The 27784-nt window shown below is 36.5% G+C and overlaps 3 protein-coding genes across 5 annotated transcripts in view; 2 read left to right on the top strand and 1 right to left on the bottom strand.

The window, feature by feature from the left end:
- LOC145667083 (E3 ubiquitin-protein ligase TM129) overlaps positions 1–19905 on the top strand; it is a 46687-nt gene extending 26782 nt beyond the window's left edge. The window contains exons 5-6 of the mRNA XM_081734800.1: positions 799–938; positions 9192–19905. Of these exons, the coding sequence (XP_081590926.1) occupies positions 799–938; positions 9192–9309 (258 nt within the window). The 3' untranslated portion in view covers positions 9310–19905. The remainder of the gene's footprint in view (positions 1–798; positions 939–9191) is intronic.
- A 5808-nt stretch (positions 19906–25713) lies between these two features.
- Positions 25714–26629, bottom strand: Rpp30 (ribonuclease P protein subunit Rpp30). The gene has a single exon (XM_081734799.1). The coding sequence runs from the start codon at positions 26627–26629 to the stop codon at positions 25751–25753; it is 879 nt and encodes a 292-aa protein (XP_081590925.1). The 3' UTR covers positions 25714–25750.
- The window catches only part of LOC145667081 (nucleolar protein 14-like), a 42073-nt gene continuing 40883 nt past the window's right edge, over positions 26595–27784 (top strand). For 2 of the 3 annotated variants that reach the window (XM_081734798.1, XM_081734796.1), the window contains exon 1: positions 26902–27048. The gene's annotated coding sequence lies outside the window, so the exon portion shown is untranslated. Of the gene's footprint in view, positions 26726–26901; positions 27049–27784 lie in introns of those variants that run through there. The other variant, XM_081734797.1, reaches the window with a different exon arrangement.

Raw genomic sequence — 27784 nt, 5'->3', positions numbered from 1 at the left:
GTGGGGGAGGTGCTGATTGAGTTCCTCCGTCACTTGCTCCGCAGTGGCACGACAGTACTCCGCGTCCAGTGTCTGCGTGACAATGCGCTTTAATACCCGGCGTGACCTGTCACTCATGATTTTCTTCCGCCCACTGTTCCGCTTCCCCGATGTCGTTTTCCCGTGTGTTGTGTAGGCCGTCATCACCTTCGACACTGTCCCACGCGTCACACCTAATACAGTAGCCACTGCCGTCACACTCACTCCACATAACCGCGCACTAACAATTTGCCCTCTTTGAAAATCTGAGAGGTCTTCCATTTTACACTACCTCCGTCTGCTTCAGTCACTGGACACTGCTATTCCACTGCGCCTGACGTAGTATGGAGACCGATCTTATACACCACCACCAGCGGTCCGGTGCTACGGGCGCCACGACACCACTGCCAACCCATACATCTGACGTGTTGCCAACTACAGGTGTTTCCATTTTTCTGATCACCATCTGTACTTTGCGCGTTGGTTTTTCTCGCGAGTCGTCCTCTTTCACCTTTTCACCATTTCATTCATTATCATTATCACAGTCTCCTTTAGCCTCGTAGCAAAAATGTGGAACGTTAAACTAAAAGAAAAAAGTTATTCCGTGTCCCCTCGCAACTCCGAAAGATGTAAATGCCCATGTTATGAGATAAAATATATAAAACTTCGCAGGTAATTTGAAAGACATTGGGATTTTTCCCCGGTAAATTTTGTTCTTTCCTAATTGTATGCATTCATAATTGTCAGTGAAACGTTTTAAACATACTGTTCTTTTTCTAGGACACGGAGCCGTGCATAGGATGCATGCAAGCTACATCAAATGTAAAATTACAAAAATTATGTGAAGATAATACACTTGAAGAGACATGTGTAATGTGTTATTGTAGACCAATGTGGTGCATCGATTGCATGGGAAAATGGTAATAACATTTCAAATATTTAACATTTTTTTTTTTTTTTTTTTTTTTTTTTGTAATAATAATTTTCTACAAAGCTTACTTTTGATACATTTGACAAAAAGGCAGTTGGACGGAAGAAAGGGAACTGATTTGATTTTTTTAAATGATGAAAGCCTTTGCGTCAATTAGTTTATGAGGAATTTTCAACAAAATACGCAACTTTTAAAATAAAAGTTAAAGATATTATTTTCTTTGGTTAAGATGAACAACTATACCTATAAATTACCATAATCATAATTATTCTGTCATCACTTGGTGTAAGGCAGAGTGTCTTTGCTTTAACACAAGACTACCGCAGATAATATTTATTTATTTATTTATTTATTGAACAAATTCACAGATACAGCGTAACTTTGCCATTTTACACAGGGAAATGTTAACAAAGGAAGAAGAAAAAACAAGACAATGACAACAACAACATAAAACAGTGCCAAAAAAGAGTGTGAAAGTAATATTGTTCCGTCAAAACTCGTTTAACTGCTCTTTCAAACACCGGGTAGCTTGAATAAATGTCCACATCAGTTGTTACTTGATTATAACAGTTTGGTATTCTGTAAAAAAGAGACCTCTGTATAATTGCCAACCTAGGACGGGCAAGATGGAATAGGTGGGTATTCCGGGTGATGCGGGAAGGGACACGTAAGGATAGTTCCTAAAGTAATATTTCCGATCTTAAGTTTCCATTAAGTATTTTATGAAGATATTTCAGGTCAGAGATAATTCTGCGTACTTCAGGAGTCTGAATATTAAGATGTCGCAGGAGTTCCTTCTTAGATAATATTCAAAGTGCAGGAACACGAAAACGGACTATACCAATAAAGAAATTGAGAATAGAGTCAAGTCTGGAGAGATGTATAGGTGCTGCCATGGCCCATGTGGGAGAGCAATATTCGACGCTATTCAAGTTTTATAAAAAGTTGGTAATGACGAAACAGTGCGTAGTTAAGTGAATCGATAAAGAAGTCCCAACTTGCGCATTGAATTCTTAAGTATTAAGGAGATGTGGTCAGAGAATGTGAGTTTTGAATTAAAGATGACACCAAGGTCATTATGACTAGAAGAATGTCTGATAGGGGAATCATTGACATGATATGTGGAGGGAACAGGAGACTTTTTCAAAGTAATAGTAATACTGTCACATTTCGCACTGTTGAGTTTCAAGTGCCACATTTCATACCAGCATATAAGGTAATTTATGTTTTCCTGTAGAGCAATTGCGTTATGGAGACACGATATTTCTCTGTATAACTTACAATCGTCAGGAAAAAGCAGAAGGCCACTAGGTTGAGCTAGTAAGTGCGTGTAGAGATCATCCATATACAGGACAGACAGCAGGGGCCCAAGTACACTCCCCTGTGATCACGGGTTGGGGGTTAGAAGTCGCCGCTGAAAGAACAACTCTCTGTTTACATTCCTTCAAGTAGCTGATGATTAAAGAGAGAAATTTGCCCTGTACATTAAATCTATTGGAGAGCTTATGAAGAAGATGAATGTGACTGGCAGAATCAAAGGCCTTCGAGAGACCAAAGTAGATAACATCTAACTGAGTATTGTTATTCATACATTTGACTGCACAGGAAAGAAGAGTACTTAAGTTTGTGAGACTTGAGCTTTTCGGTAGAAAGCCGTGCTGAGAACTGTGGATGTAAGATGGGGTGAATTTAAGTAGCCTGCCTTTGGTTATTTTTTCGCAGATAATTGATATTACAGAAAGAAGAGATATTGGTCTATAGGAGGATACATGATATGTAAGTCCTGATTTATATATTGGGGTTACGTGAGATAGTTTCCAACTGTTTTGATAATACCCTTCCTTGAAGCATCTATTGAGTAAGATAGATAGAGGAACCGTAATAACTAAAGCAGTTTCGTTGGGAAAGAGAGGACCAATGTTATCGGGTCCAAGTGATCTATGTGGAGATAACGATTGCAAGAGAGCCAAAACTTCGCCCGAGGTGGTAGAGAGGTTGGATAAGGTATACGAACAGATGGGGCGGAGAGGGGGAAGATGGGTTGTAGAGGGAAGGGAAGTAAATGTTTTGCAGAAGTAATTATTAAAGAGGTCGGGTCTTTGATCATCACTCGCTTCATTATTTTCATCTTGAACTATTGCCGGTATGCCCGAAGATTTTGATCTAGATTTAATTACAGACCAGAAGAGTTTAAGGTTGCTAAGAGTAAAATCACCAATTGAGTCCATGTACGTATTCAAAATACTTACGCCGCTGTACCTTCTCAGCAAGGCTTCTAATTTTAGCAAAGTTTTTGTATGTTGAGTCACTCGAATATGATTTCCATAGTGTCCAGGCAAGCTTTTTGTTTTTAAGAAGACCACGTATTCATTGTCGTACCAGACCGGAAACCTGCTCGATTTTGTTGCTTTCACCGGCACAAAATCCTTTATGGCTGAGTAAGAAGACTATGTAGTTCATTGTCGTACTAAACCGGAAACTGTTCGATTTTGATGCTTTCATCGGCACAAAGTCCTTTATGGCTGAGTGGACAACAGATGTATATGAGTCTACAGCGTCGTCAACTGTTCCTACCTCTAACAAACACCAAGGAAACAATTCAGTAGCCCGGCAGGTGTCACCCCAGGGACTTTCTTCCAAAGAAGTTGTGATCTACTTTTGAGGGGCTGGTTTGTAGTAGTGGAGGGGAGGAAATCGAAAGAAACATCCAAGGAATCGTGTTCTGAGGGGAAAATAATTCTGCATGGGACAACACAATGAGGTTCTAAGTTAGAGAGAATATAGTCAAGATTGCTTTTTTGCGGGTATTATGCATATTATGTTGACCTAGACCAAGCCCATGAATAAAATTTTCCAGGAAATAATTGTCGTTTCCATATTATAAGCGATGCCATGCTTGCTGTCCTGCCACGTGATGGAAAGGTTGAAATCACCCAATAGGATGACGTCACCGTGTGACAGCGCATGTAACAGTGAATCATGGCAAGCTTCTAAGATGTTTAGGGGGTTGTTCTTGTGCGTCCTATAGAAGCACCCAATAAACATAGAGCGACGCTGTGGAATAAAAACTTCCACCCAAATAAGTTCACATTCCCGTTCAAGATCCAGTCTTCTCTTGCTCTTCCACTTATTATTTATACAAATCATCACTCCACCTCCACGAGTTATGCGGTCTTTACGATAAATGGTGAAATTATTAGAAAGGTTAATTCACTGTCATTCAGTGATTCATTCAGCCACGATTCGGTCACTGCGAAACAATCCAGATCCCTTATCTCACCTAGGTTCAATGAGCACTCAGGTAATTTGTTTTTAATACTACGAACATTTTGGTAATATATGTCAAAAGCACTGGTATAATCTGGACGGGGTAAGCCAGGGTTTACGTCCATATCGCCACAAAGGAGGAGAAAACAAAAGAGAATAGGTACTGTTTTTTCTTGCTTTTGACTCATACCTTGGCACAAAATCACTGGTAGTTCCTCTGCCACTATTAGCAGTACATAAAAGAGCACATGGTGGTCCTCTTGGTATGAAGGCAGCAGTAATAAAATGGAAGGATCTTCCACTACACTTCAGGCATTCCATGTTTCATTGGCATTGACAATATTGTCTATCAACCATGTTCTTACCATATCACAATATTGCGAGCGGTGATGATATTTAGTGAGAAACAAGCATAAAGGCTAATTCTCACCGCAAAAAATAGCAGAGGTTTCTTCTACATGTAAGAACGTTTTCGGAAGAACCTTCTTTCATCATCAGCTTCCTTAAAATTCAAAAAATATTTAAAAAAACATGAAGGAGAATGTAGAAAGCCCCCCCGCCCCCCAATGATTAAAAGGATTAAGAAATGTAAAAAAAAAAAATCTAAAAAATTAAACACATGGAAATAGGCACTCACTGCTGTTCACTGTTTTCTTTTCTTGCTTTCCAGATGGCGAAAGTATGTAGTAAAAGTATCACTCTAAATCATATTTATTTTTTCCCTATCTAAATTACTTATGGGTTTCTCTTTATGGGTGTAATGTGATTCTTGGATTTTTCATTCCTTATTGTGTTCTTACCATTCCCTTCAAATTTTCTATCACGTACTTGATACAATTTGTTCTCAAACGGCGTCCTTAAACAATTTGAAATCGTACGCAGAAGAAATCAAAGAAAACTTTGGAGTTTGCTTATTATAACCTTAAATATAAGTGATGTTATTGCATCAATGTGTTTATGCAAGCGACATAGTGATTTCAAGGGTCCTTCTGCTTCATTCATCGGTCTCTTTATGAATACAAAGTCCACGAAACGTATGAACTCATCTAATTGTCCATATGAAAAACTACATTATAACACAAGTCAGGACAATGCCTTCGGAGTGGGAGACTAGAGGTTCATTGATTCGGATCCCACGTTAAGTTTTAGGCCAACGTCTCATATAGCCTCGGTGCTAATGGGACGCTAAATAAACATTACGATAAATGAAGTACACCAACTGTTAAGAAAGCACCTAACAGAATACAACCAATTCCAATCTTATCACTACTTACACTCCTATGACCACTTGCCCAATATCACACCTTCGAGCGTGCGCATGAAGAGAATTAAAAGGTACGTTTAACGTTAAAACAAATTAAATTTTTGAAAAACTATTAATAACTCATTTCCATTACTTATCAAGGTTGTATCGTTCAAATGTAACGTAGGCTTCTATTTCTCATACAATAACATTCAAACATGTTCCTTTCAATTTGTGATGTGGGTTTTCCTTAATACAATGTTTGAAGATCCCTATTTCAGTCCTGTGTCTTGTCATCCGTCCGCAAACTTTACTGTACAGGAGTTTACGAATTTGAAACAAAACTGTCAAGAAGACAGTCCTTGGCCCTCCAGAGTAGGTTGAGATCTGTTAGCCATTCGTGAAAAATGGCAAAGTCTGTCTCATTTTTAGAGCTAACATTAACAAACGTACCACCAAACTTTATGATCATAATAATAATTTAAATTACTTGTAAACTACAAAAGGCAAGAGCAGGAGCCACGCCTTACCTATAAAATAACCAAATCCAAAGGGAACTTCAGAAGTAAAAAGCACGCACTGATACGAGGCAGTATTTAACTCTTATTCATTTATATATATATATATATATATATATATATATATATATATATATATATATATATACACAGATGATGGTCAGAAAAATGGATACACCTGAACGAAATTGCAACTTACCAGATTAGTATGGTGTCGGGCCACCTTTCGCCTTCAGAACAGCCTTGATGCGACGTGGGATGGAGGCATAGAGGTCGTGAATGGTAGCAAGTGGAATTTTACACCATTTCTCGTGCAGGGCATCGGCCAGTTCTGTGAGAGAGGATGGAGGTGGAAATCGTCGCCGGAGTCGTGTTTCCAAGACGGACCACAGATGTTCAATTTTTTGAGATCTGGGGATTGGGCGGGCCAAGGGAGGTGTTGAACTTCATCCCGATGTTCCTTAAACCATGCCAGCTGTGTGAATGGGTGCATTATCATCCTGGAAGATGGCGTCATTGTCCGGGAACAACATCCGGACCATAGGATGCAAGTGGTCTCCTAAAATTGCGACATAATCGTTGGCAGTGATTCGTCCGCTAAGTGTGACCACAGGACCCAATGAAAACCATGATATGGCGTCCCACAGCATCACCGAGCCGCCGCCATGTTTCACAGTTGGGCGGAGACACTGCAGATCATAAGCTTCTTTGGGCGTTCTCCACACACAAACACGGCCCGTGGTTGGGAATAGGGTGAAGGATGACTCATCCGACCATATCACACGTTTCCAGTCCTCAACGATCCAAGTTGCATGGTCGCGGCACCATTTGCGGCGTGCGAAAGCGTTATGGTCCCTGATGAGCGGTTTGGCTCGTGCAACACGACCCCGTAAGTTCATGCCATGTAATTCGCGGCGGACTGTAATTGTCGAAACAGGGTGGGGGAGGTGCTGATTGAGTTCCTCCGTCACTTGCTCCGCAGTGGCACGACGGTTCTGCGTGACAATGCGCTTTAATACCCGGCGTGACCTGTCACTCATGATTTTCTTCTGCCCACTGTTCCGCTTCCCCGATGTGGTTTTCCCGTGTGTTGTGTAGGCCGTCATCACCTTCGACACTGTTCCACGCGACACACCTAACACAGTAGCCACTGCCGTCACACTCACTCCACATAACCGCGCACCAACAATTTGCCCTCTTTAAAAATCTGAGAGGTCTCCCATTTTACACTACCTCCGTCTGCTGCAGCCACTGGACACTGCTGTTCCACTGCGCCTGACGTAGTATGGGGACCGACCTAACACACCACCAGCAGCGGTCCGGCGCTGCGGGCGCCACGACACCAGTGCCAACCCATACATCTGACGTGTTGCCAGCTACAGGTGTTTCCATTTTTCTGATCACCATCTGTATATATATTAAAGATAACAAAAAAAAAGTGGGGAAGAGAGAGATACTAAGTTTCACCTCGCGAATTGTCAGTAAAACTGAGAATCATATATGTACAAATAAGGATCCTCTATGATACAAACCAATATGTACATTTATGATTTTTTTATTAGTTTTGGAGTGTAGCAAATGTTTTAGGTTGGTACAAATGAAATGTCCGTCCCATCTACGTCATTTTCAAAGGCCAAAAAATTAAAAAAAAAAAACGATTAAACAAAACAGTGTTGTCTACAGCCACATACTTTTCCACACGTTGCACTACGTGGTCGTCAGTAAAGGTTTTACCTCCCAAGAAGTTATCGAGATGCCGTAAGATGTAGTAGTCAGTGGGCGAATACAGTGGTTGAGGAAGGGTTTTATACTGCAATTCATGGAGAGCCTACACCGTTCTTTGTACGACATGTAGCCAAGCATTGTTGTCCAACATGAGGACATCATATGTGTTTTGACCATTCTGGATACTTATGAATTTCGTGGAGTTCAGGCTGTAACGATCTGCATTGATGCTTTCTCCTTGGCTGAGAAAAATGTGGTGGATCATTCCCATCATAAACCACTATACCAGCAACAATACCTTCTGTGGATGGAGAGATGGTTTAGGGAATTGCCCTGGACGTTAATCACGATCCAGCCATTATCCTGACTGTGTACGATTGTCATAGCAAATCCATTTTTCATCAGAAATGACAATTCAGCAAAATGACATTGCAGTAAAATTTTCCGGTTACTCCATACATCCAGAAAACGGCACACCTCCAGACAGCGATTTTTGTCTGGCGGTACCAACTCATGTAGCACTCATGAGTGTAACTTCCGTACTTTACCAGTTGCACGGAGCCACCGAACAACAGTTATGGTGTATGATTTTCGAGAATCTGTTTCCATAGTGTTCCGGAGGAGCTCATTGGAACATGATATTGGTCGGTGCCCACGTGGCTCATTTTGCAATGCTGTTGTTACCGAAACAAGATTTGACAAACCAACGGCGAGTGATGAGTTCGTGCGCCATTCCTAACCCAAACGGACTGTCTTTTTGCTTGCTGTGTATGGTCCAAAATTATTGTCGCATGTCTATAAATCTGTTGTTGTAGGAATATAATTTGATGACCAATTCCTCCGGTATTTCTTATAATGTTAGTATGTGTATAATCGGCAAAGACATGTATGTGGCAAATTTTATGTCAAAAGAGCAGTAAATAAGAACAATAAAATGAAAATAAAACTTTCTTGTCCATTTAGCAACATTTTGTTTTACTCATTCTAATTTTCGTATTTATAATTCTTTCCCTTATGAAATTTACCACAAATATACATTTCCCGACTATAGACATAGTATCAGTATTAAAAGTATCCTGCAAAATCATTATCAAATTATATTCTTACAAGAAGACAGTTATAGATATGCGACAATCATTTTGGACATGAGTGTACATAGAATGTCCCAGTTTGATTTCGTAAAGAAAATTCCCTCGCAGTTACGTGTTATCTACGATCCTTTTCCACTACCTACTACTTTCTGTGTGTCTATTCTAACCTGTCTGGTGGATGTATACAGTTTGAGACGTTAAACGAATGATCGTAGTCCACCCATGTGCGTGTGGCTGGGATGAGTTTTCCAGCTAATGTCACAAAGGACATGTTATTTACACCAACCTAATAAATAACTAAACATACGTTCGAACAGTTACTTTTTTTAATCACTATTTATTTTAGTACTCTTAGTTCATAACACACTGATACGAACTTATTTTCTTTCTTTATGTAGGTTTGCATCAAGACAAAACCAGAATCATCCAGAAACATGGCTTGGCTCGAAATGTCCGTGTCCAACATGTCGTAGTCGCTTCTGTATGTTAGATGTATGTTTGATTGAACGAAGATGAAAAATAGTGGCAATCAATAGGGAAAACGAGACTAAACAACGCATGATCATTTTGACTTTCGGTTTAAGTAGAGTGGTGCATAATAGTTACTCAAATGCAAAAGCAAACAACTTAACAAGCAAAAGAACATGTTTGTTTAACGAAGGCAGTGACCATATTTAGAAATTATAGTATCATTTTTTTTTTTTTTTTTTTTAATTTTTATATGTGTAAGTTCAAGAATAGATATAGATGTGAGTTCTTTTATATAGTTAGTTAAAGCTACCGATTTAATATATGTGTACGGTTATTTTTTTTTTATTTTATTTTTTTGTATCATTCACCTTCGCTGTTTATATTGAATCTAAGTAGTAATATTTGGTTTGAGTTGTCTTTATAAAAAGGAAATGAATTTTGCTTCTCTTTCTGAAGTGTTTTTGGTAATATGACTGTACATTCGTGGTCCGAAGCTGTTCTCTGCTTATGTTTGTGTATACGTGGCGAACACGTATCTTTGTAGTTCTGAAGCTATGAGACATGAAGCTACAGCTAACGTGGTCTATGTTCAATCATTAGTAAATATTATATGCACGTCCTGTATGTTGTTTGGTCAGTAGCTTACGAATGGATTGGAATACAGTTTTCAGTACGTAGAGAGAGTACGTTCTTTCTACATCAAAGAAAATCGAATTAACATTTTTTTTAATGAACGTTCTTTTGAGTTTAATTTACTATGATTATGCACCGATGCTAAGGGGACAGTGCCGATGATGATAAATGAAATGGTAGGAATGAACAGAGAAAACTTTCCTATACACAGAGGGAGGGGGGGGGGGGCGGTGACTCAGTGGTAGAGCGCTCATTTCTGGCATGTCGGGTTCCTGGTTCGATCTCGGGCCAAGTAAACAACATCGTGTGCGTGGGTTTCCTCGGGATATTCCCATTTCCTCCCACTCCACATTCCATTATCATTCACTTACTTGAATCATCCGTCTTCTTTAGCATAAGGAACGTAATTCGTGGGGCGTTAAACTGAAAGATTATCCTTTTTCTCCTCTCACACAATGTTTGTCCACACAATATCAATTTGGCGCAAACTAGGATCGAATCAGGGACCCTACGTGCCAGATGAGCAATCTACGATTGAGACAACACGCACTCCACAAATGGTATATATATATATATATAATATATCCATTTTTGATGAGGGTGTATATTCACCCGGTATAAAAGTTATGTCTCTCGCAGTAGTTTATACATAAATGTACAGAAAAAGATTAGATTAACTACAGGATAGATTCTATAAGCAAAAATTGGTGCAAAACTTTTCTTTGAGTGTGAACATTTGTCAGATAAAATCCCATAATCCTTGTTGGTAGTTGCTCATTTTTATTTGTTTAAATTTTAACCTCTCTGTCCAGTGCCAAAGTTGCATGAGACGTGGACCTATAGGTGAATTAGAACTGCATTTTTCCATGGAACAAATCCGAGTTTAGCTACGAAGGAGTTCTAGCCAGTTTCGTATGTCACCAGAAACTACATAAACCGATCAACACTTGCGGTCATAGAGATTTGACCATTAACATGTTTGTAATTTTGTAAAGAAGAAGGAGAATGGTAGTTGACTACGAAATAATGACAATATAATAACGTTACAGTTTTTACTTTACAATGAACCTGGGTTATGTCGGAGTACGAAACTTTTAAGATCAATCTTTTGTATTCTCTGTTTATAGAAATTATTTCGGCTGAATTTGAGTCTGTATCTCGAAACCATGGTCTGACAAAGCTACCGCTCAGTAAAATTTTAAGTCTTTTAACAGTGGTAAATTGGAAACGTACTTTGCATTTCAGTTCCTGCACTCTTTAAAAATAAAAACTATTTAATACTTGGTGAACAAACCTGTAGAGTTGAGCCTAAATATTGAGAAATATTTTCTATAAATAGTAATTACTTGTAGAATTGACTTTATTATTTGGTACCTTCAGTGTGCTCAGTCAAGATATGTATAAAGGTATTCTGTGTTTAGACTTTTGTTAAAATGGAAATAAAATATTTCCCTTTATTCCTCGTGGGAATATTATTCTTCAGTCATCATGAGTAATTTATGTTCCGTCAATTACGATGATAAAACAGTAATTTCTCCGTGGTACTTATTATCTCCAAATTACTAAATTCGTTTGTTAGAAGTCATTTGTTTTCAACGTTAATAGAGCTACGACTCTTGCTTATTTGTAGACAAAATTTTACTTATAAAGGTAACAAGTGCTGCAATGTGTTGAAAATAAATTAATGTATGATAATTTGATGAACAAAATAATTTTCAATAACGGAAATAACGTAAAACAGTGACTATACTGGTACAGTTAAAATTGTGACCTGATAATCTAATATTTGGTATTCCATCCGAATTCAGGAAGTCTACTAAAATTCCAAAATGAAATTTCGTGGCCTTTTCTTTACCAAACCATAACATTTCGTATTATTCTCAAGAGCGAATTAGGCCGAATTTTCATGCATGCGATAGAAGTATGCTTTGCTAGCGTCTAAAGCCGACCATAGACATTTTTAGTACTGAATTTTGACGTTTTATAGAACAAAATTTTCCAGTCTGTACTTCTATATGTACAGATTAAAAAAAAAAAAAAAAAAAAAAATGGTGACCCAGAAGTTAAATTTCGTGACCTTTTCTTGACTTTCATGACTATTTTCTGATCTCGTGACTTTTTCTGGATAGTGACCGATAGACACCCTGAAATTATAATTTTGACTGTGAATGTACACAAAGTACAATTATAATTATTTTACAATTAAATCTCGTTCCTGACTACATGGTCAGCGTCTTTGGTGAAGAAAGGTTGTGTTTTGTTCCTAGTGCAAGCGTCATTGTAATTTAGATTTCACATAAGGTGTGGGTCCATGTTCAGGTAGCTTTGGTGCAGAAAAGGAACGCGGAACTTCAAAACATTTTTATTATTATGCTATTTTCTGTCCATAAGGAAGTACAGAATTAAAAATAATGATGGAGACGGGAAAATATACTAGTAATTATGTTAGGTCTGTTTTGCAAAGCGTAAGAATAACTCATAACTTCCAAAAAAAGAACTAAATCATATCCATGAATGCAAAATATTTATCTGCATAATAATGTGTTCTCATTTGAATCTTGACGAAAGTATTTATGTCTTATGTAAAACGAAATATGAATTTGAAGGTATTTTATTGAGTAACAATTACCGTGTTTGTCCATTATGCATCCCATTTTGTGTATTCAATGTACAGTGTGTCCCAATAAAATGTATACACTCTTTTAATGATTGTAATACTGGTAATTATTATGATACGGGAAAGTTTCAAAATTCAGATGTAATGTGAACAAATGTAGACACCAGCTATTTATCAAAAGTGTTCAAATTGTTAGCCATTGTGGTCCAGACACAGCTAATAACGCTGACGGATGGAATCCAAAACGTTCCTAATCATTGCAGTTAGTATTTGGGCACATTCGTTTTCAATGGTTGCTTTCATCTCATTGATTGTAGCTGGTTCTATACTATAAACGTTGTACTTGACATTTCCCCACAAGAAAGAAAAAAAAAAAGTCCATAGGGGTCAAATCCGGTGAGCGTGGAAGGTACTTAATACTGCCTTATCGTCCAATCCATCTCTGTTCAGTATATGTTCGTCAAGGTAGGCTCTTATGTCGCGATGATAGTGGGAAGGTGCTAGAAATGCTATTTTTAACAGTTCTGAGCTGTTAAAAAGTGTAACATTTAAATGTAAAATAAAAAATATTAAACAGTGTACACATTTTATACGGACACACTGTATTTTCAGTATATTATAAAGTTATTATTATTATTATTATTATTATATTATTATTATTATTATTATTATTATTATTATTATTATTATTATTATTATTATTATTATTATTATTCGAGCTAGAAAAATAAGCGAAGCTTACAATGTTTAACTACATGTAGAATCGAACGCGTGTGAGAATGGTTAAAGCACATGTGCATTCAGAGAAAAGCATTCATACTATGAAACGGTAAATAAAGCAATGTATCCAAAGCACATTTAAACTGTGTACGAAGCCGTAGTGCTGTTATCTATCTATCTAAGTCTGGATTACTTATTGATATTGGAATATTTACAATCTCTATTTTGGCGTATAAGGTGGATTCTCTCCTATTTCTGGAATTATTCTCAAAGAAAGAAAGAAAAAAATCTTACACGCCGGCAAACACGGTACATACTTCTAGAAGGTAAATCTCATTAGTATTAAATAGCTTTTATAAACTTGACAGTTATAATAAATGCTTCAAATCATGCATAAACAATTGTAACAAATAAATATAAATGGTTATTGTTCAGATAATTTACTTTAATACTATTGTTCCTGAAGAATAATAGTGTGTCAACATTATATTTTTAAAAGCTTGAATGTTAATCTACGATACTTGTTATTAATTATGTAATTAAGACATAAGTTTATGAGATATGTACTTGTATTTTTTATTGGATTATAAATGTTAGTTTAAGAGTAAATAATATGGAATCTTATCAGATCAGTATAAAAGGTAGCCAGTTTCGCGTACTAATTTGTCTAACTGGATACATCAAACACGTACGCTGTTCTTAATTAATATAAAATAAAATACTCAACGTTGCCGCTAATAATTGTATTATGTTAAAGTTCACTACAGTATCCTGAATGCATAAAATTTTCAAAGAGCACCTGGGACATTAACATTTTTATATGTTGTACTTGCATGAATATTAATTTATAATTCTATTTTATGAAAAATTCAGTCTTATCGAATTAATACTAGGATTTATTTTATCGTTGATAAAGATGATTAAAGTTATACATCGAATAATTTTGCATACAGTGGCGACGATTTGCAGACCTTGCGGTGTGAAGTGGCGCCGCGGAACCATTTTTTTTGATTTTAGAAAAGTAGTTTTGAAGCCTCTAGTGTGCTTTGCTCGGGAACATTTTGTATATCATGGATGCTGTTATTTCCCTGTTTTTTAGTCACATTATATAGAAATGTAAACAAAACCATAACGTTAATTGTAAATAGTAATAGAGTCATTCCATATGAAATCACCAAATTTGAAACTGAAATGTGGCTCATATGTTTTAAATTTTCTTCAGATTTTGTACATGTATTGTGCTATCCTTTCATAGCACACTTGTAAAATTTTACAACTCTATCTCAAAGGGGACTGCTGTAAGGGCCATTCGAAATTTGGGGGCTTTGCGCAAAAATCACCTAAGTCCGCCTTCGACTTAAAGTACTGAAACCGCAAGATCTCTGGAGATTTTGAAGCTATTTAAAAATGGTTTTCACTAAAACAATCTTAGAATTTGTAGTATTTAAAACATTTTGTAATGAACTTCTGAAGTCGGGTTAAGCATATGAATTTCATCATCAAAGAGAAACAAAGAAGAAAAAAATAATCTCAAAATTTGGCAGTTATTTCTGAAAAAAGGCCCACCTAACATCAACCACAAATTTTCAAAATAAGTAGTTCTGGTGTTTCTTTGTTCAAGAAAAAGAAATATGACACAACGTGAGTTGGCGGATTTATGCACTTTTTGCACAAACCCCCCAAATTTTCAATGACTGTTTCCATTTTCCATGTTAAAAATGTTTATAATTGTCAAGACTGAGGTGACTAAATAAATGAATTGTGCCAAAAATCTGAAACTCCAAGTACCATTGCTGAAAGGACTCGGATTCTGTCATTAGTTCCAAAATCATGGACGACTATGAAAACTGTTGAAACATTTCAAACAACCGAGTATCTCGTTCGTAAAGCCCAGAAGATCAGAAAGGAGCATGGTATTTTAGTCAAACCTGGTTCTAAAAACGGACATATTCCTGCAATTTAGTCACAGAATGTTCTAAATGCTACAAATTCTAAGATTCTTTTAGTGAAAACGATTTTCAAATAGCTTTAATATCTCCAGAGTTCCAGCGGTTTTAGTATTTTAAGTTGAAGGCAGACTTACGTTTTTTTTTTTTTTTTTTCCACAAAACCCCTAAATTACGAATGGCTGCTACAGCAGCCCCCTTTGAGGTAGAGCTGTAAACTTTGAAAGTTGTGGTATGTTTGGATACAATAACATTTGTACAAAATTTGAAAAAAAATCAAATACACATGAGCCACCTTGATTTGTTGATTTCAGATGGAATGGTCCAATAGTATATTTGAGAAACGTGGCAATATGCCAGATACCGCATTATGTCAAATTAATAACTAAATACAACTACAAGAACATCAAGGATACAGATTTAAAAAAAAAAAAATACTTTTCTACAATTTCATACCAGACATTGAGATTTCTTATTACATTACTTACACTATCATGTCGTATTTTCCCCGTAATTTCTTAATAACCTATTTCAAGACTTATTACTATTGTTGACGTATATCATTCTTTGTCTTGTTCTGAATCTGAGAACCATTCTAGATATATGCTGGACAATTTATAGATTTTTATGTTTGGCCATTTAACAGACGGCTATTTTACTGGTGTGTCTATGGAGGTAGTAAGTCAAGGTTTAAAATTATTGCCCATTATTCATACGTGAAAGCAGTAACATCATATCTAGTTTAATGAATTTTCTTTGAGTCTGCTTTATCTTACGTAAGTATACTTCGGCTATAGAATTCCAAACTACAGATGTGTACTCTAATTTAGTGTCCTAACTAAAACCTTGTACAACAAATTACATGCGTCAGTATTCTTAAAATTCCTGTATTGTGTTAAAAGGAAACCTAAAAGCTTCGTAGCATCTTTAAATGTTAATTTTACATTTTCGTCAAATACTAATTCTAAATCTCATATATTAACTTTTTCTAGGTTTACACCATTGATATTATATCTAGTCACCATATAATTAGTTTTCCTCGTGTATGACATTGTTTCTGTTTTATATATGTTATCAGCTCTTGACTACTGCATCTAAGGAGCTTTGAAGATCATCTACGTCATAATTCTAACATCTTTGTACAATTTTAAATCGTCAACATACATGAAAATACCGAAATTATCTGTTAATTCAGGCAAATCGTTCATAAATATTGAGAATAATAAAGGTTTCATGGAAGATTGTTGTGGTATTCCTCTTTGAGTTATACCAATATTAGAAAACGTCATATCTGTTTTTACTTCAAATGTTCTCCTGTTAAAAAATTCTCAAACTATTTATGCAGCCTTCTAGTAGGTAGCTTCTATCTCGTAGAATAGAATGTTGGCACAGTCAGAAAGTTTTTTGTTAAATCTATAACATAACTGTGATCCTGATGACAGCCTTTGATATTTCTTGAGCTGGTTGGTGACTAGATTTATTTTTAAGAAAAGCATGTTTGGACTCATGTAAGTGACACTTTATGTTAAATTGGAAATAATCTTGAATAATACTTTCGAATATTTTACTAAATACATTAATAAATTAAGGTAATAGGTCTGCCTGTTGCAATGAAATCTTACGTAATATGACAAGTATTGGTACTAAACCATCTTTATAGCTTTTTATTATATAACTTGCGATATTTTCAGGTTCCATAGCACTATGTGGAACTAATGCTTTCATTACATCTCGCTCTGTTATTTGCAATGTATCTATTAACTTGTGTCCTCGCGTAGCGTAGTCAGTAACATACAAGAGAATTTTCTTCGGACCTTCCAAAAGTACCTTCATACAAGAAAATTTATTTGTCGTAAACTGGAATAGCCAGAATCATAAGTAAAACAACTCTAAAATCTACTTTATTATTAATTTATGATAAATAATGAAAATATTTCTGCTTCTCTTATGTCCGATGCTGTGCGAATTCTCGTGTTTGATTCCCGAGGGAGGTACACAAAATATTTGCAGCGATCTGTTATGAGCGGCGTGGAAATGGCGACATGTTGTCCAGGAAGTTAGGAATAATAGTGTTGAGAGGTGATGCACGGTCTGAGTAATTCATAGTACTATGTTCTCTTTCACTTGAATTTTTAACTTGGTTTACTTAATATAATTTATTTGGACCATGAAAAGTTGCTTCTTTTGATGAATATGCATTCTGGGAACTGAAACTATACTGTACACACAATCAAAACCATTTTTTTTTTCCATTGCATGTAAAGACCAACAATGAAAGAATAGGTTAATTCTCTTATTCCTTCATCATAACGGTCGACATTTCATTGTCGTCATCTGATCTAATACCCGTTCAGTTTTAGTGCTAGTAAAAAAGTTCGTGCACGCGCCTTTGGCGTGGGGGACCCGGGTTTGATTCCCGGCAGAAGCTCATGGGGTTCGGATTCCACGTTAATCAGTAGATTCACGTCTCATATAGCCTTGCTGCTGAACGGAACGTTAAACTCAAAATCAACTTTTAAAAAAAAAGTTTAGTTTGTAATTATGATGTACCTAGGTTTCTGTGAAACATAAATTTTAATCTGACTTGCTGAAACCTCAGTTATTATTGAAACTAGATACTTGATCCTGTCAGACTCGCAAATACATGGTTTTCTTCATGTTTTAAACGGTTATACTGTACTATATATATCTTTAACTTCTTTCTAAGGTAAAGGTAGAAAAAAAAATCCCAACGTTCTATTATTTCTTGCATATCTGTAATAATACAGTTTTGTAATTAATCAATATTAACTGAAGGAATACTTACATAAAATACCATGAAATATTTACGTTAACGCTTCCATTTCTTATGTAGTACAACAAATTAATATAATGGCCCATAATTAAGAGCTTACTTTTTTTAAGTATTCGTATCTATGTCAAATATTAAATGTATAACATAGTCTATTCCAAGACTGTGTGTTCTGTTTTGTGATAACAATAATAATTCTTTCTGAAGTGTAACAAAAACCCATACACTTAAATGCAGTTTTGTGTGTATCAGCTATTTCCCTACATTAGAAATTTACTTGTTACTTGACGTTACCCTGACTGTCTTTCGCATGTGTATAAACTATAGTTTTTTTTTTTTTTTTTTTTTTTTCGTGACTTGCATGTATGCTTTCTGTGCGCGTGATCATGTATTTTATACCCGGTGGGGGTTTTTGCTTCGAATACAACGTGAGTGAAGTGATTCGATTCCCACTTTAAGCAGTTGGTACTAAATACTATCCCACTTTAAGCAGTTGGTACTAAATACTATCTTATCGCTCCGTTGCTGAAAAGGGACGTTGAATTATTAGTTAATCTATGAACTAGAAACAGTTGTAAGAATTAAATAACTACGTATAGAAATAAGTCTTTCCGTTTAAATATAGAGAAAGTTGTATTCTAATTGCGCAATCTACTTAGCAATGAACCCGTATTAGAAAAGCGACTATGTGTACACAAACTCAATGCACTAGATTTATTGCTTCACCTTAGTATTCTTCAAAGGTAGGCCAGGGTTTATCTGTTTATACATAAAGTTTATGGAATTATCTAATTATTAACGTGTTTTTCTTCTTAAATCTTTTCTATTTAAGCAAGTGCAGCGTTATAAGTTTCTTGATTCTGCATTTAACTTTCGTATGAAAAGCCATCAATTACTAATGATGTAGATTAGGAAGTAGTTCTTGTTTCTTGATTTAAATTTCGTTTCCGTGGTTGCGAGATGTAATAATTCTAGATCTTAAACTGGAAGTTTCATTTGACATGATGGAAAGTCTGACAGTGGCGTAACTAAAGGCTTGGTGGCCTCCCTGCAGACAGCGTGGAGCGGGGCCCCTTCTCTACGTCCTACTTTACGAATCGGGGTCCCCCTGATGGCTTGATGTCCTCACGCAATGTGGGGTCTGCGAGGCCCTTATTTACTCCCTCTGAAGTCTGAAGTTTAACTGAGTTTCAAGTTGGAAATGCTACTTTGCGAGTCATATTCACTAGATACACAATCCATTATTTCGTGCAAATTAAAAATGTTTTTCGAGAAAATGAAGCAGAACAACATATTTTGTCTTCGACCGATATAGTGAGAATAATGTGATTTAAAAAATTTCGTCTTTTCTCCACATGTTGCTCTGTAACTGTATGTAAACACGAAAATCGCAAATAGGAATATTGAGAAAAAAATCATGAAAACTGTTATCTTACAATGTGGATGCTATAAGTATATACCAAATCTGTAGTTGTTACACATAAGTAAAAATTTCGTCGAATAAAATAATTTATGTCCATTGTTGATTGGAAAAAGAAAATTATTTTGAATATATATTGGGCTATATTGCTGATTATTAGCTTAGCTAATGATAAAACTAAACTTATTACGATATTTGTTTCTTACATATCCTTTCACAACAATCAGTATCAAATAGCTAAACATGTTGGTAATCTGCTATGTAGTAAACTAAAGTTACAGTATTAATGCTAATAAATTATCAGTGACAAGGAATGCTTTCGCATGTACTTGTATTATATGTACTATGCATTTTCTTTTGCATTTTATAACATTTTGTTATAATATTCTGACAATTCAGGAAATGTATTCGTACTTTGGTGCACCAATGAGTATGAAGAGTGTATATGTAATTCGACAAAGAAATTGTTTTTAGAATTGTTATTGAAAATATTAAAAAATTTTAATCAGGATAATTCGTTTTCTGAAATTTATTTAATTTGATTCCCTTAAAGTTCAAATTTAACATAACAAATGTGTTGTAAAACAAAACAAATTCTGGAACGACAGTTTGAGTACGATTATTTGTATCATACACAGATTTTCATTCTCTCCACTGGAAACAGCTATCCAAATTGATCTTGGAAGTTATTAATGCTATTTGAAATATTGACAGGTGGTCACAGAATGACCATAAAGTTTACACGGCTGAAGACACGTTTAAGAATGCCCATTAAGAATTCACGTACCAGATCCAAAGTTTACACAAGAAGAATACAGTAGTAATTATCCCAACATGGTGCAGTTTTAGTCACTCATGTAACATCCCACAAAAATCTTAAACAACCATTTTATTCTTCGAAATAATTACCATTGGCTTCAATGATATGTTCCCAATGAAGATACAGGCTTATAAATGCTGAAGTCCAAAAATTGTGATACAGGCTTTGTGGCATCGTTGCGTTTTCGGAACTGCTGTTCCCGCAGGTGGTTATCTATGGCCAAATACAGGTAATAGTCCAATGGGGCGACGGCCGGGTAATAGGAAGAGTGAGGCAGAACTTCCCAGCCCAGTGTTTTGATCGCCTCTTCGGTCACCTTTGCTGTATGAGGTTTGGCAAGATCGTGGAGGAGAATTCTTCTGTTGACCAGTGCTGACTACTTCAGGAGCAGTGCAGCTGAAACTCTTTGCAATTGTGACGAGTAGATCTCGGCTGTTAAGATTCTTGCGCTTTCTAGATATTCATAGTGGACTATGCCACCGCTGGTCCACTAATCACACAGCATTACCTTCGTTTTGGTGAATGTCCGGTTTAGCGGCCAATGAGACAGAACTAGAAATAGATTAATGATGCTTTCTCTTCCAGTTATCATACGAGGGGCATACCGAAAGTCGTGTCCATTTTTTTCCACAACTGTAATCTTTATTTGTAAGGGAAACCAAATATATAATCTCAATCTACAGACCTTTCTTTCACTTTTCCACATTGCCTCCGGTTTTTTGCACACATTTTTCCTATCGTTCTGAAAGTTTGAAAATACCCTCGCGATAGAATTCCGTTCCAGCTGCTCGTAGACACTGACACACTGCCGAATATCCTCCAGTGTCTCGCAGCGATGGCCTCGCATCTGCTCCTTCACAAAACCGAAAAGATGTCAGGGCTGCAGGGAGAATGTGGAAGTGTTTCCCACCCGAATCTCCTGATCTGCTCCTTAGTGGCACGTGCAGTATGCGAACGCGCATTATCCTGTTGAAGGATGATCTTTCCAGGACGTTTATCACGAGAGCTTCAAAAGTGTATGAATGTAGCGGGCAGAATTTATGGTTTGACCAGGCTCAAGAAAGAAAATCAACCAGAATGCAACCCTGTGCATTCCAGAAGACGCTCTCCATAACGTTCCTTACGGATTGCACTGTTTTCGCTTTCTTCTTCGGTGGCGAATTTAAGTGGTGCCACTCTATACTCTGTCGTTTTGTTCCAGGTTCATAACGAGAGGCTTTCCAATGCTCCTTTATTTCCTATTTTTCCTATATATTTACATCTCTTCCTATAAACTCCTGCGAAACCTATTGTTACTTCCACTTATGAAAATAACAAGGAAATAAGGTGTGGACGGTTGAAGGGCCTTTTGTCTCCACTGTAGGGTGGTTGAATGGAGACTTTTCTCTGTTTCTTTCTTTCCTATGTATTGTCTAAAGATAATCACACAAGATAATACACAGTTAGCGCAAAAAGTATTTATACACCTACAAAATGGAACAGGAAATAAATTTAAAAAAAAAAAATACAGAAAATGCAAGACAAGCAGTATAAAGAGAAACGGAAGATGGCAAATAAGCATATTCAGGCACTGAAGAAAATTAAGGTGTAACTGTTGGATATATGTCCTTAGATGCACTAAGTTCTGTGTGCAATTGTGTATTTAGATACTTAACAAACCAACTCATTGTATCACGTGTTTTGTAATTTTTTAAAAATGAATTTTGTATTGAGTTTTACTTTTGACTTTTACAACTCCTTTATACACTTTCACTATGGTCGTTGCTTAGTACTAGTGAGCTACGTACAAAAATTCTAATAAACTCGTATAAAATTTTGCAACGAGATAATTACCCATTTAGTTATATTTAAAGTAGAACGTATGTTCATATAACAATTGGTGTAATTTCCATGTGATTTTTTTTTCTTTTTCGTTTCTAGTTATTGGATAATTGAAATGTTCCTTTTTCACAACTTCACAAAACCTCCTATATTTTTTCGTCGTGATTTCTTATACTTTTTTTCCATTAGCATTGGAAAGGCTGTAATGATGGAACCAGTTTTCATCTCCAATCACAATACTCGTCAAAAAGTCATCTGTGAAGAAGGGTTTGGGCAATGGTTCGTCTTTGACGTTTGTGGTCCTCAGTTAATAAATGTGGGACCCAACGGGCACACAAACCTTACGATGACCTAAGCTGTACATTTGTTGCACCGCACTATGTTCAACACCAAGTTTTGCAGCGATTTCATTCACAGTGATATGTCTATGTCCCCTAATCAGCTCATCAACCCTTACCTTGTTGCGTTCCGTGGGGTCAGTTCAAGGGCGCCCCCTGCGAGGCTCATCTTCGATTCTCGTGTTTCATTCTTAAAATGTTTCACCCGTCCCCTAGCACTGCAGGTACACATCTCCATAGGCACCTTGCAGTCTGCGGTGAATTTCAGAAGCAGATTGATCCTCTTTAACAAGTAATTCAATCACAGCACACTGTCGAAACGAAACATCGCTGGCCGCCATTTTGGAAATCCTGCCTGTGGTCACGTGCTAGCAACAAACAGCGTCAACGTCTGGGAAGAAAGGTCTGTAGATTTGAGATGATATACTTGGTTTCACTTGCAACTAAAGATTACGGTTTCAAAACATGTTGCTCACAACTTTCGTATACTCCTTGTATATAATCCATTTTTCGTCACATGTCAAGATTTGGTCCAGAAAAGAGGCTTTATTATGGCGCGACAGCAACGACAAGCAATTGTCAACCGTTGGAGTTTGTTCCCTTAGAGAAGACATGAGAAACCACTTGCTTAGCTTCCATTTCGTCTCAAGGTCATAAAAATGTGACCGAAATGGTTTCGTCTCATACTCCAAGCCTGTGTGCAAGCTCCTAGAAGGTTTGATGAGGATTCTGCTTGATTTCCTACTCCAGCTGGACTTTGTCGAGGGTAGATGGACTACCAACACGAGGCTCTCGTCTTCGGAAGAAAAACGCCTGTACCAGTCCGCTCCCTCATTGACACTTCTCCAAATGCAAAGCATATTTTTCTAGCAGCCCAGAGAGGTTTGTTTCCTAATCTGTACTCATAAAAGAAAATAGGCCTCAAAACCTCCCTTTCCAACATATTCTTTCGAATACTGCGCTTCCTACAAAACCGATAGCGAAACAACTCTCTACTGAATAAGGTTTGAAAAGAATATTAATTCAGCCGGTTAGGCTAAAGGAAATGGTGGTGATGAAAAATGAATGTACGGGTACATTGGATAAAGTGGAAGGAAACGGGAAAAACCCACGAACACGGTGTTTGTCCACCACAAATCCTACTTGGAGCGAGCTGGGATCGAACCAGGGATCCCAATCAAATGAACGCTTTACAACAGAGGCACTGACTCCCCATATGATGTAATCGGAATCAATTTGAATACACTAACGCAACGAAAGTAACTGTATTCAAAAGCCCCACGAACTTTCTTGGTTACCTGATAGATCCTGTTTTCCACCGGCGGCGTATATCTGCACAGTACAGAAGCTGTATTTCTATAAGTGAAGTGTTAGTAATATGAAACCATGACAAGTGCTATTGAAACTCGTACCACTAGTTTTTACTACCCTCCCTTACCACCATTACTGCAGCAACACCTTTGTCCTGCCTGATTCGGTTAGATGGCATTCGTGGTGGTTGGTAACCACCTAGCACAAGTTGATTTGTGTTTTTGCACCAGTTTTTATGCCATACATCTGGACACCGTATGTATATGCAAATCCTAAAGAATCGGGGTTAACTCCTGCAGATGGTAGCCCTAAAATACAAAATTTTGGGAGAAATAACGAGGATCACACGAAATGTCATCATGAAAGTGAGAGGAAAGGTAATGGTAATCAATGTAGGTTGAGTAATCAGCGAGAAAACCGAAGTTAAAATCTGCACTGTATGAGTTCGCGGAATAAAGCGATATGAGAACAAGCAGTAGAAAATAATATGACAGTGTTTCAAACCCATTGCCATTAACTAAGGTAAAATATGCATGCTGTTGTACTGGAGGAAAAACACAAATGTAGAACGGAAACTAGTAAGAGGTGATTTGCATCTGAGATAAATGTAGTGAAATGGGGCAAAATGTTGGTTGATATCCCATGGTATGGGATCATAAATGTTGAAAGTACACATAAGAGGTTTTCAATTTGATTTTGCAATAGGATTGTAGAAGTAATAAAACACACCCTGCAAAATCATTATCAAATTATATCCTTACAAGAAGACAGTTATAGATATGCGACAATCATTTTGGACATGAGTGTACAATAAGGCAGAAGTAGGAAATGAAAAGTACGCTCTGTATCATAAAATATTTAATAAGAAAGTCACGATGAAAGGAAGTGCTATGTAAAGGTAGTGTGCAAACTGATATGGAAATGTCGCAAAGCTTTGCAATACAAAATCCATTTGTTTTATGCCGTATGAAGTGTTTTCCCACAATCCTCATTTATGCATAAACCCACCTAAAAAGCACGAATCCTATCTAACTGTGTCAAGGCAGGAGCGCAGCAGGGGACCCGAACGGCAGCGAGGAAGTGCGTCCGTAAGGAGCAGGCGCGTCAGCGATGATGGGTATAGCGTAAGCGAAAATTGTGGAAAACCATTGCTTTCACGATACAAAGATGTGTGATTGGTCCTTTCATTTACACTTTCACTTACAAACATGCAAAGAAAATTTACCTGTTACTAATCTCCACATTAGTATATCATTACTAATTTATTCTGTAAATTTTCGAAATTGTCTATCCGTCACTATTTTCCTCATGGGCAAATACATCACAGCAGGTACGACTTTCATTTTCACGTACATACGCATCTCACAAGTAAGAACATACCATATTTTGTTATTTACATGCTATTCTATTAAAATACTACTACAAATGTCGTCTGTAAATTTTAAAATCTGTGGATCCGTATAATCAAACAGCACCGCGGACTGCACTCCCAAATGCCCCATAAGTTTACTTACATAATACTTGGTAATTTGGGTAGTGTATAGTTTACAACAGTTAACATTCCGATGGTACTAATTTTGCGCAGAGTACTACGTGGATGCATATGGATGTAGGAAAGAGCAATGGATGAAAATAATATTTGTAATAAACAGTGAATAGGGAAGGCCTGAAGTGAAACAGGGGTAATTCTGGTAACGTATAATAAAGTAAATACAGAGAAATAGTATTAAAACGTTGAAAACAGGTTTATATGGGTATTACCCGGGGCCACCATCTGCGGCAGTTTAGACAAAAATTACTTCTGGTGGTACTTTTTTTTTTTTTTTTTTTTTTTGCTAAACGGGGTAATGTCATGTTACCAAGCCCAAACCTTAGAAGAACAATAAGAAGAAAATCAGTGAAAAATTTATAATTTTTAAATCATTATTTCGAGTGCTGTGTTAAAAGCACACCTGCACGGAAATAATTTTAGTGGGGAAAGGATATTACCATATCACATTTACTTACATTTGAATAACACAAATGTTATTTGTTTAAAAAACAACCGCTATATTTCTAGTATTTTACAATTAATCCATAAATTCTTCAACAGAGAGATCTAGTTTAGACTTTTTAGCCTTATGTTCACTGTCAGGTACCATCCATTCATCATGTTCCTCGATGTCATTCTTATGCGTAGCAAACAGAACACACTTCCCACACTTACGCCCTTCAGCCCTAATTAGTAAAGATCTACAGACACTTGTAATTGCGTGTTTCGACTGTTCTGAATTTAATCCTAATAATAAACCTAAGTTCATAATATCGTAAGGGCTTCTAATATGATCTGGATTATCAGCGCCGCTACTAATGAAAACATTCTTCGATTTCCCAATAGCATGGTATACATGAGAAAGTGTAATTACATTTTTTCGCATTGACGAATCCTTAATTGCTGGGGCATACATTACTTCAAAATATATACCTCTTTCGACTGCCAAATTGTACATTTTCCTATTGAATCTAATAGGATCCCTATTTTCTGGTTGAAAAGATATAATATCGATATTCTGGGATGTACAAATGTGATTAAACATTGCTTGAGTTGTTGGTACCATTGCCAAAATGTCATATTTCTTCAAATTCTCTGACTGACTGAGCTTATGTGCTTGAGCTGGGTCTGAGATAATCACTGTTAGCCTGTTGAACACACGAAAGTTTTTGTCAAATATTAAATCACTCGGTTTTTCTATAGGAGGAGGAATTATGTCTGTTATTTCACGTACTTCACCCTTCTTTTTCTTCTTTCTTGGTTCAAAAACTACCTCATCCAAAATCGTATTTACTGCAGCTGCCTTGTAGCCAAATTCACACAACTTGTTCAACGTCTGTTTAAGTTCTTGTAGCTTTTGACGTCCATTCACTACAATGTTTAAATCACAATATCCATGAACTGATAATGTCTTCATACTTTCAAGAAAACAATGCTAACTAGTTCAAAAACAAAAACTAACACTCCAGCGTTAGTCAACGAAATTAACATAACGCACGATACCACACTTCAGGTACACATCGCATCGCTGACTCATTTGTTTTTCGTTTGTAAATATTTATTAAGCTATCACAGAGAAAACAACAATAGCTTATTTTCTCTGTGCTTCTATTTAAAATGTTCGTTTTGGGAAAAATACTGTTAATATAAATTTTAGATGCATAGAAAATGAAAATAGTAGTTAAATATGAAATTACAAATAATGTTGTACTTTTTAAATGCATAGAAAAAACTGATGTCGACAATAACAAATAACAAATGAAAATCTCATCGTTTCGTGCGTGCTGTGCATGTGTTTAAGTGATGAGAAGTAAATACAGTTTTTTGAATAATAAGGTAGTATATATTAGTTCATTGACAATTTCACGTAATATTAAGTTAATCGTAATTTTGCTGCTATCCTATTTTTGATGGCACAATTTTGTTAAAAAAAAAAAGGAAGAAATGTGAATTTTGATTTCGAAAGAGGAACAGGGTGTACGGTGGCTTAATGGTAGTGCTTCTGGTATGTGGGGTCCTGGTTCAATCACCGGATCTGTAAACGTACATGTCCAGTATAGACACTACCCGAAATAATTGCTGAAAAATCTTTCACTGTTATTTCTATTTTGGGTGCAGTTTTACTATACGGATCCTTAGATTGTACACAGGTCCAAAAAAATTTAAGGAAGTATTTAATTTGCCCATTTTCTGTCTAGGACAGAACCCCTGCGGGGCTTCTAAGCCGTTTCTGCTCCTACTGCTACCCCTACTTCTATCCCTATTTCTACTACTACTTTTACTATGGAACAACTGCACGCTATTTTGTCCTCCAAAACACTTGCACGTTGCCACAATAGAGCATACCTCACTAGATGAAATAGAAGTGGGCCATCAGAAATAATTGATGAAAAATCACAGTTTTTCACAATTTGCGTATAAATACAGCGTCCGAACATATGCCATAAAATTAGAACGCAGAAAATACAAACCAACCTGTGCTATGTGGTCACTAAAAAGGACCTAACCGGTAAAGTTCTAAGACTCTGCCTCACACATGTAGGTATAGGTGGGTTAGCAGCCAGATTGGTTC

This window comes from Thermobia domestica, chromosome 12 (assembly GCF_964235325.1).
Source record: "Thermobia domestica chromosome 12, izTheDome1.hap1.1, whole genome shotgun sequence".
NCBI lineage: Eukaryota > Metazoa > Arthropoda > Insecta > Zygentoma > Lepismatidae > Thermobia > Thermobia domestica.
The sequence above is the reverse complement of the archived record's forward strand: the minus strand, read 5'-3'. Positions and strand labels throughout refer to the sequence as shown.

Bases quoted from the DNA above. Each gene is read 5' to 3' on its own strand.
- Rpp30 (XM_081734799.1), bottom strand. From the start codon at position 26,629: ATGAAGACATTATCAGTTCATGGATATTGTGATTTAAACATTGTAGTG.